Below are 11,298 nucleotides of genomic sequence, written 5' to 3' on the forward strand. Positions count from 1 at the left end.
AACAGTGGGAGGAGGGGAGAGAAAACCTTTCTAAATGACCCTTTTAAAATAATTTCTTCTCTTTTGCTGTGTGGAAAGAAGATTTATGCTTAATGAAGATTTTAATGAAGAAATCTCGGAAAGAGAATGCCAATAAAATCTAATTTTTGGACAAGAAAATCTAATATTTAGAAGTATTTCAATATCCTGGCCTTTGTCCAGATATAATTGAAACACACAATCCAATTACTGTTCTGCACAAAGGACAAAGTAGCATTAATTTCCCTTGAAGATGGTTATTAAAGAGATAAACTGTGATTTTTTTTCTTATGATGTCAAGGATATGTTTGTTCCCCTAACATATTTGGCCGCTCTTGCAAGACTATGCTGTTCTGTTATTAGTTCATCTCTGCTGGCAAAGACAGTTCATTTGAACTTGGTGGATTTGCTAGTGGTCTGAGAAAAGCTTCTTTGTTCCTGAAAGCCTTTGAAGCAAGAATGTGAAATATTTTGTGTACAGCAGTTGAAAATTCCAGAATCTTTGAGACTTTGTGATTCCCAAACATTTACCTGCTAATGCAAAATAAAGGCTTGCACTTGGGAGACAGAGATATGAAAAGAAAAAGGAGAAAACTTTTTTTAAAAGATGAAAAAGACCCAAGAAAAAGCTGAAAGGGAGGAGATCAAAGAGAGTACAGTAAGCTACAAGAATACCATAAAATTGCAAAAATAACAGTAATAGAGAATTCACTTGATGGAGGTCAAAATAAATACAATCAGGAAATATGAAAGATTAAGAGCATGAAAAGGCCAAGAATACAAAATATGACTTTTGAAAGACCTTTCATAGGGATTCTGCTACATAAACAGAGCTTTTAAAGTTATAGTTGAAACATTACTTTTTGTTAGTTACTTTTGTGACTGTAAGTACAGATGAGATAAAAATGTTTTTCTGCTGCTCTAGGGGAATATGGGCGTTAGCTTTCTATACTGGATCTTGAGGTAGTTCCATAGAAAGCCAGTCCTAAACTGATGGAAAATCTCCAATTTTTTTTGTAAACCTAGATGCCCATGCTCATCCTCAATATTAAACCTTTTAAAGAAAAACTGGCATGAAATAAGGATTCCTTATGAGAAAAGAATACCCTGTTCTTTCTTGTTTTGATTTATAGAAGACTCAAGAGTCAAACAGAGGAGTTTCTACTGTGAGAATCAGCTTTTAGGATCTGACTAAATTTTGGGCCTCTGTGTCTGGGTTGACAGAGCTCTCCCTGGCTGCAATAGTGTCTTTTAGCAGATTAGCAGGAATACACCACTTCAGGTTAAACCAGGTGCACTTGAGCAGTACAGACACAACTACTGGGGGCCATGGCTTGGGAACCAAACCAAAATCATATCTACAGCCCCTTCTTTACAGGAGCAAACCTTTTTAAACTCATGCTATCACTTGTCACTTCCTCTGCATTTCTCAGATTGAGCTTTCCCCAGCAGCACGGCACACGTGTGAATCTGTGTCTGCATATATGTTTTAAAGCAATATGTGTAGTGTACATGGAGGCAAACCCTTTAGGCAGTTTCTAGCAGGCAACCAGGTTATCAGCTCCCTACATGCTCATACACATATGAACACAATTGTTTGTTACATTCGTCATGTTCTTATTTTATAAGAAGTACCTATTTACAACTGCTGTTATTAAATCAACCATTTTAAAATTGTCCGTAGGCAGAAAAGTGTTAGACGGGGGGTGGGGGGGTAGGGGGAGAGAGGAGAAGAAAACTCAGAAGTAACTGAGAATTTTGTATATTTTTTTTTGGTAAAAATTAACTCAGGTGGAGAAAAAGCACTTTAAATTTTCAGCACAAGCTGTACGTTTGCCTCTCTGATTGAAAAAGCTGTGAAGATCAAAACCAAAGAGTTACCATTTAAAATATTTTGTAACCTCTCATACAGCAATCTAATAAATAATGTAATTACATAATAAACATGAAAGTATTAAAATTATTATACTATCATATAGCAACACAAATTATACAGTACATAACACAAAGTATACAGTAACACAAGATTTTTCAAATGTATTCCTCAAAAAGAGATTTGAAAAGATGCAAAGCTGGAGGCAGCAATAAAGTACAGTATATCCATTTCCCCTGCTACTCTCATGCTTTTTGTTGTTATTGTGATTGCAGCAACAGTATTGGTGTATTCTTCTGTGGACCCAAGGCTCTCTCTAAGATCCTGCAGAAGACATGCAACTCATATTCATCAGTTGATCCAAGAGGAGTTCAGTTTCACTATAACAAAGAAAGTTTCTAGACTGTACTTCTTAACTGTATAAGAGATATTACCAGATTGTGTATTTTTCCCCCCATCTTCTCCTATCCTCTGCATCCCATTCTGCAGCATTCAGGCCACATATTAAGAGGTATAAATTAAAAAAGGTGTATTGACTTCAGTAGAAAAATGCCATCCCATGCCAGCTAAAGATCTGGACCCTTTCCTTAGCTTTTTCATTGCTTACTTAATGATACTGTAAATATCTCTACACCTGTGTGAAAACATACACAAACCATAACCTTTGAAGAATAAGGCATGAGTAAAATGGACATTTGGAGCTGTACTTTGCTGTTGTGTATGATTGCAGGCAATACATTCCTGCTGTTTAAATCATGCCCATGAAAGCATTTCCTTCCTGGTTTTCTGATTTTACACTCCCACTGCACACACATCCACATCCACATTACCTTTTGTTCCACAGCAATACTATTTCTATACACTCTGTCAAATTCCAGAGGAGCAAATTTGTTTTGCCCTACCAAGCTATGCACCATTTAAACCTGATGTTTCCATGGGAATGGTGTCTGTGTGTCCCATGGCCTAATATGTACTTAGGTTTAATAGGCTAAGGGAACTCCAGAAATTTTTGCACTCAGCAAATGGATCTCATGAGACATGCAACTGTGGAAAAAAGTTTCATGACAGAGTGATTGAGGTGGGAAGGCACTACTGGCTTCTACTCCAAACCTCTTGCTCAGAGCTGATTGTGTGAAGAGGAGCAACATCAGCATTCTTTCATTCCTCAGGAACCCTCCTTTAACTATTCAAAAATATAGAATGGCAAATTCCCTCAGCACTTGTGGATGCATCCCATCAGTTTCCATGGACTTGTTTAAAATATACCTAACCTGATCTTTCTTCACTGAAGGTATGCATGATTTTTTTCAGATCTTCCCACTTGCCTGAGAAGCCAGGGATCTCCGAGTGTCAGCCTTATGTGTAAAGACTGAGGCAGAACAGGAATTGAGTACCTCTACCTTTCTCCATTGCCTTGGATGCCAAGCTTCCCACCCCATTCAGCAGCAAATCAACATTTCCCTAGCTTTCCTTTTGCAACTGATGCATGCACAGCAGCTCTTCTTGCCCATCACTTCCCTCACCAGATTTAACTCCCAATGGGCTTTGGCTTTCCTGACCCCATCCCTGCACACTCACTGTCCCTATATTCCCTGCATCATCTGTCCTTGCATCCACCTCTTGTAGCCTTCTTTTGTGCTTCAATTCTGTCAGGAGAATTTGTTCAACCATATGGATCTCCTACTACCTTTGACTGGCTTAGTCCACAGCAAGAGGGATCATATTTAAACCTAGGGAAGGTGATTCTTAAAAATCCTCCAGTTCCCCTGGACCCCTCTTCTCTCTAAGACCACACTGCATGGGAAACTTCCAGGCTTTGAATTCCTCCTGTGTCCTCTCCAAGCCTTGTGTATTAGCATACATGCAGTTCAGAAAGGCATTCAGTCATGTGAGTTTTCCAAAAGAGGTGTTAGAGCTTTCCCCACCCTGCTTTTCTGCACTTTCTAGTTTGTGTGGATACCTTGGAGTAGGCCCCCTTCTGCCCTGTTTTTTTGATTGTGTCATCTCTCCTGTTCACATCATCCTGTACACTTCATTTGTTGCTAAAGTCCACCACCTCCTCATTTGATTGTTGGTCATCCACTCCCCACCATCACACAACATTTCCATAAGCTACAAAAGGGAGAAAAAAATAATTCCCTCTATCCCTGCACAGAGAGTAAAAGCGCCCCATATTTGAGTTGGACTGAGGTGTAACAGTTCTTTAGGATCACATAATGCATTTATCCAGCCACATGATAAAAATGAGAGATAGGAAACATCCTGTGTATGTCAGCATTTGAATGACAAACAGATGACAACACTATATATGTATCCTCACCCACAGACAAAAAATGCTTACTAGAGGGGACATAACTGTATAGACAAAATAAATAGAACAATAAAAAATTATGACAGAGAAGACTCCAATATTATTTTATACATCTTCTACTAGGGGATATGGTATGTGTGAACTGAAATTGTTCCACAATATACAGCTGTATTATTGTTAAGTTTAGGGAAGCACATCTTTGTTTTAAAATAGTTGAAGTTTTTTTTTAAATGCCTGCCTATGTGAAATGATTAATGCAGAGCATACTGTGTTAGCAGTAGAGTGAGGAGAGAATTAGAGCCTCTGCCAGTTCACCTAGAGGCATTTATCTTTTATTTTTTCCCCTGGTGCCCATGCTGAGCCTCAGGGTAAGCTGACACATTTTCTAATATAAATTAAGCTTCTGTTTTTTTTATGTGTGTTGAAAATCTTGAAGGAAATGAGAAATGTGTGTAGGCACCAATACCAGCTGCCATTGCATGAAAGAAAGAGGTGACAATTTCCTGCAGATTCTGAATGATTGTCTTAATGGGGTTGGATCGGAGGTAACAAGCACAAAGATATTGTGCTGCCAGAAAAACAGGATCTGTTCTCCCCCCAGCCTCATGCAACAAGATGTAACATTTAGCTTCTGGCTCAACATGGCATCTCTTCACTGCTTTGATTTATTCCCACTTTTGCAAATCACTGTGGTATGCTACAGGAGATGCATTTAGAGACCTTGTTATAGTTCATTGAGTAGCACTGCTGTTATCACCACCAGAGGAGAATTTCTCTTGCATCAAGACTGAGTGACCTAGAATAAAGGAAAAATAATAATAATAATAAAAAAAAAAGGGGGGAGGTTTGTTGGATGAGGATGAAACTGCATTTAGGCTGAATGAAAATCCCTTTATTACAAACACAATTTGAATCAAAAAGGGAACTAGGAAAATTTGGCTTCCTGCCTTGTTTGGAATAACACTGAGCACACAGCAGCTATGATAATGTGAGTGCATATGTAACGACTCTATTATTATGTTTATATATGGAAACATCATTCACTGTCAGGGAAATTGAAAGATATCTTCATGGATTTGTCCATTCAGCTGCTTCAGCAGGAAGTGTTCAGCACTGTGTAGGAAAATATTATTAAATAAAATATAGTCATAACAGCACAGATTCACCACATCCTGTGACAGAAAACTAATCATAGACAAGGATCATAAATATACAGATTAATTACTTTGGCTCTTACAATAAAAAGAGTGCTATTATAGTGATTGAAGTTTTGTTATGATAATTTAAGTTTATTCACTAGGAATTGTAACTTGAAATACATGGGCTTATATGTTCTGGTTTTCCCCACTCTCCCCCTTCTCCTAAATTGTACATAGTAGAAATTATTTTAGTAAATTTGTTTCCTTAGTTTACACTAAAATATTGAAGAGAAACTGCCACTCTTAACAGAAAATCCATCATAGGATATCTGTGCCATATCAACATTATTACAAGGACTTTCCTGCTTCTTTCCTATTTTTAGGAATAATCAAATGCCTCAGCAGAAATACTGTTAACTGCAAAAAAGTGACAAACTTTTCAAAGGTTTTAGTACTCCTGATTAGCAGGAGATTTCATAAGAACTGCCTTAAAGGCAGCTTAGTTGCCTTCAGAAAAGTAATAAACTAAATGATACGGTAGATTTATAACCTCAACTGGTCAACAATTTCAGTGATTTTTTTTTTTCTTGCTGGAGAATTACCTGAATTTCTTTAGGAACAGAGAAAAGAAAAAGAAAAAACTGACAATGCTTCCACCCATCTCTCTCTATAAACACAAAAAACTTAAATGAAACATGCAGAGTCAACCAAGCAGTGAGGAATGCAGACCTGTGAGGGTCAAAGCAGCATAGCAGGTGATGGGCTGGAAGGTGCAATATTTCATTGCATCTTCTGACACTTCTCAGGCATTCATGCACCAGGCGTGAAGCCACCTTGGTGACCCCTTTCAAGGTGGAGGACACCCTATTAAGGACTGGCTGGCCTAACCTAGTTAGTTCCTAGTGCTGGAACCTGGCTGAGTTGAGGCTTTCCCACCTCAGTCAGATCCTCTATTCTGCAGCAGCAACTCTGACTCCTCTTGTGTGATCACTTAACTGTTTGAGAAATTCTGCATTTCTGCAGAATAAAACTGGGTGTCCATTTCATTAAAGCTGCAGCCACATTTTCCAGGAATGTCTACTTACATGTTACTGAATATGTTCAAATGAGAGTGGGCTGATGGTTTGTATTTTAAAACTCTAACCAGTTAGGTCTATTTAACAGGAGTCTACTTGTTCTTGAACAAGTCATATCTTGCAGTGAACAAAAATCTCAATTACACAATGGGTCTTAATATATGGGAACAAATGTGTTAGTTGACATGGAAACACTTTTTATCAAAAGCGAGAAAGGACAAAAAAAAGCTAAACTCTTTAAAAGATATATTAGTATCCTTTCAGAATACACAGAAGGAAACAAAAGTTATGTAGTATAACAAACCACTCAAACCAGCACATTTTTTCAAAGGCTATCTGCTTCAAATATTTGCATCCATTATTTCTAAACAATAATGACTTCTAACATGGTAAAACATTTGTATTCATTGAGGATAAAAGCCCTGAGCCTGCCAATACTTACACATGTGCTTTAGTAACTTCAAACAATCTTCTTACTGTCCTAGAGGACTAAATATGGTTTCCTTTGAAGCTTGTGCACAGAGGACTGATGTCAGGCTCAAGGCTGGGTCCTGAAGGCTGATCTCTATTATTCAGCTATTACACTACCAGACTGTCTTGATACTTGTCTAGAGACCATTCCTCTGGTACAGTAATTCTGAATATGAAAGATAACTTCCAGTCACGCTTGCCTTAAGGTACACAGATAAGATTGCACTTACACACTCTAATAAAAGGCCTAGTTTTTGATGGTCTTACAGCTCTTATTAAGGGAAAAAAAAAAAAAAAAAGTGGTCTTGGTGAGAGCTTTTATCTTCTTTTATTTTGGCCAAATGTTATGAATATGCAGATCTGAACATTTTATTCTGTGGATTTATGCAAATAAGGAGGAGAGGGAACAGACAAGGGCCTGAGCTCTGAGACAGAATTCCTGATCTCCAGCGTACTGCTGACCATTCCCCAGTATCACTGATAGATGCCTTAGATGCTGAGCCTCCTGTGCCCTTGCTTGAGACAGGTTCTTTGCACAAAAACAACATTTTTCCTCCTGTTGCTTTCTAAGGCTACAAAAACCTTCGCAGAAACCATTACTGTCAAAAAACTGAACTAAATGGGATCTTTGTGAGCAAAGATACGGATGTGTGCCCAAACTCAAGTTAACACACGGTAGTTGCAGCATGGATGCACACAGGAAATTTGCAGATACCTATCTGCTTTAGATATCACACACACAATTCCCTCTTACTGAAACAAGCACAATGTATTTGTTCTCATGTTTCTAGGAATTCATCAAGGTTAAAAAATGAAAGACAAACTTAAATTCCAAAGGTGTCAGGCACATAACCAACCTGCAACATATCACACTCATTAATCATACAATTACATTACATTTAGATAAAAATGTTTAAATTGAAGAATGCCCACTATTTGCTCATTAATATTGGTAAAATAGCCACGTAATTTTCTGAGTTTGTGTGCTGCTAAGAAAATTCAGAGGGCTATGCAGAATGCATACCAATGCAGAGTTACCCATTTAAGATCACTCTTTTTTAGATTCCTTACCACACTGGCAAGAGGAAGATAGTTAAGAGGCACAGTTGGACGACTTTGAATTTAGTATCAAAGGTTTGAGGATGAAACAAACAAATGTATGCTGTGATACTGGTCAACACTGAAATCACTTCAAATACAAATCATGGGGAGAACAGATAGATTTGACTGAACTGGACTTTGTGTAATACAAACATGCCCAAGTCCAATTTCTCTGACAGGAATGTACATCAACTATTTTAGTATGTATTTGGCATTACAAAGATGTATCTATAGTAAGAAACATCAAGCATAATAACAAATTCTGGCTACCTTACATCTATCTGAACAAGTCCATCATCCTTCAATAACACTGTGCTTTCATAAAGGAGCCTGAAAATGCTTTAAACATGGTCTACTGCTGAGAAGTGCTGAACTGAAAGAGCTTTTAGCAAAACTAAAAGAAACTGTATCTGCAGAGGATTCTGCAGAATCAAAACTTTGGAGTCCAGACAACAAAATTAACCAGAGTTTTTGTCAAAATTAGGACAGTAAAATTTGGATTTTAGTCAACACCAGTGCTGAATGATATACTGCAAGTACTGAACACTGAACTTCAAAGAAAAGGAAAATTAATTCTAAACTGACTTGTTTATAATGAAAGAGCCATTGCTTTGCTACATGCTGATTGTCGTATTGGCCATGAAAAAAGTCTAAGTTCAAAATGCTTTGAATGTATGTTTTCTCATAATGTCATTGTCAGGTGGAAATTTTTTTTAATTCCAGTTTTAGATGAGGAACTGAGTCACAGAAATGCTAAGTGGTTGCCTCAAGCTCTCAAAGGAATGTCAGGACAAGGATTAAACAGGCTTTCAGGACAAAGCTTGAAGTGTTACAGCAATCTCCCTCTCCTATAGACTGTACTACATATATTTGACATGACCCTTAAAATTATCTGTGAGCTTTCTGAATGAACACAAAACTGATTTGAATTATTTTCAGTTCTATTGTTATTGAGCTGCATGGTTTGAAAGGCAAGTGTTTTGATTCTCAGGACCAGGATGAGTCATACTTGCTTACTCCTATCTATGATATAAGGCATGCACACGTAAACTAGATCCTCTGGCAGACAATGAATGAATTCTGTGTTAAAATGGGAGATTTAAAACAAACAAAAAATAAAATTTATCAGAAAAGAAACAAGGTTTGGGGTTATTACTAAGAAATATTATTAAATATCTAAATATAGATTTTGATGCTGGACTCAAGCCTGATCCTACTCTGAGCAAAGAACACAGGAAAATGCTTGTTACCTCCCATAACAGGATCCAACTAAATACTAGACAGCACAGCATTGCACTGTAAGGAAAGCCAAGATTTCATTTCCAGGGAGGGCAGATCAGAAAATTTTCAAGTATTAAAGCTCCTCTTTAAACAATTATTGTCAAGAACATACAATAAAAATAATAAAGCTAGGTACATAAGCAACGTCCTGCTTCAGCTTCCTGGGATGCACCCACTGTCTTTATGACCATTTGAAACAACACCACATCTGTTTCCTTTCTGATTTCTGTCACCTTGCCTGTACTTTGAGAATTTTCTAAGACTGCAAAGGGGTACCGGGTTATTTCTTATGTCTATCCTCCATTAACAGCTAAAAATAAATTCTAACATAACCAGATACGAAGCCTTCATTGTGATTCTTTATCACTTCACTTACTGGCTCCACAGTCACCCAGACTAATGTATTTGGTTATTGACCAACTTAAAGGTATATTAAAGCTGTGTGTGATAATACTGTTTATAAGAGTAAATTCATTCTTTCTCATTCTATTCTCTAGTATTTCCTATTATATTAATGCTAGGGAAGGAAGGATTTTGAACACTTCACCCTCTGCAGAAGTAATCAGGAAACATTTATGAACATTTGCAGTTGTGATAGGAAGAATAGAACAGAAGGCATTTTATTATGCTGATTTCATCCTATTTCTTTTGATTGGTGTTAACTAGTGTACAAAGATCCAAGGCTCATCAGAGGAAAGGGATCTATGCATATACAAAATTCCTTTTTAATAAAATAAATTTAGGGGGAGAAATGCAATTCATACCTTACTGTGTAAGTTCAACTCCACTAGCTGCCAGCACCACAAAGCACTGGAGCATACTGTTAAGATGAGGAATGAAAACTATTCTAAAAGACAATATCAATCTAGAAATTCAGTCATTGAAAGCCTGCTTCATGAACTGAAGCTAATTAATGCTCACATGTAGGGTTGAACCCAAACCATCAGAATTATAGCAGCTCCACAGCTGAATTACTTTTTTAGTATGCTGCCACTTAAAATTCCACCCAGTCACTTTAAAAGGATGGAGCACATGATTAAACTGTGATATGGGAAGGGAAAAAATGAACAATTAAAGTAAAAATCTCCCTAAACCTAGAGATTATCTAAGATATTTAAATACAGAATGACCTTATCTTGCAAAAGTGCTTTTTGCAAAAAAACATCCTTTAATTATCTTCACATAGTTACTCCTTGTATATCCCTGTGTAGAAGCTCTAGAAAAGGTGCTTTTGTCAGCTCAGTCTTACATAGCCTTCAGTAAAGGACTTGAATATCCAAGTATCAAAGCCCAAAGACAGCACCGACAGTGTGAACTACGCCATTTTTTTAAGGAGAATGATTTTTGTGCACAGATGTCTGGAAGAATATAAATATGAAAATATTAACATAAAAACCATGGCCAGACTGAGCAGACCCCTTCACCTTAGGAGTAGGAAAAAGCATAGACTATTCTTAAGATGACTATGAATCTATAGTATTTGAAAGTTATTTTCACATTTAGCAAAATGACTAACTTGGCACATTGTCCATGCCAGTGCTTTCGCAAATTCTTTATGTTTTGTTTGCATTCCTTGATGCTCTTGTTCAGATATTTTGCTTTCTGAAATAGATAAGAGTAAGATTTCAGTGTGTGTTAGGCTGGGAGAGGATGATCAGATGAATATGGCTATAAAACCCACATGTGCTAACGTGTCTAAATGATGTTACAGCTGCTGAGAATCATAACATTTAGTTGTCTAGGTTATCAAAATTATATTTAGAACTGGACTTTTCATCAAATACATGGGATTATCAAAGGTAACATTTCAAAAGGAATTGAGTTAAGAGACTAAATCACATTGACTTTCAATGCGATGCAGGCATCCATGTGACATAAATATGTGACATAAATGTGTGACATATATAGATTAGTATTTTTAATACTAAGCCACGTCAACGGCATGAGGGCTTTCGCTGTGTTGGGAACCAGCACACTGTAACTGGGAAGATGTCAAAGGACAGGGAGGGGAAGAGGAAGTGCAAGAGG

At 37.2% G+C, this 11,298-nt stretch overlaps 1 protein-coding gene across 1 annotated transcript in view; it reads left to right on the forward strand.

Annotated features, from left to right (window-relative positions):
• The window catches only part of NOX3 (NADPH oxidase 3), a 40,304-nt gene extending 38,011 nt beyond the window's left edge, over window positions 1-2,293 (forward strand). Inside the window, exon 13 of the mRNA XM_005518421.2 lies at window positions 2,167-2,293. Within this exon, the coding sequence (XP_005518478.1) occupies window positions 2,167-2,293 (127 nt within the window). The remainder of the gene's footprint in view (window positions 1-2,166) is intronic.
• Window positions 2,294-11,298: the final 9,005 nt, after the last annotated feature.

The sequence above is a fragment of the Pseudopodoces humilis genome, chromosome 3, assembly GCF_049639895.1.
Source record: "Pseudopodoces humilis isolate 2021_Gansu_Grassland_sample_001 chromosome 3, ASM4963989v1, whole genome shotgun sequence".
Lineage (NCBI taxonomy): Eukaryota > Metazoa > Chordata > Aves > Passeriformes > Paridae > Pseudopodoces > Pseudopodoces humilis.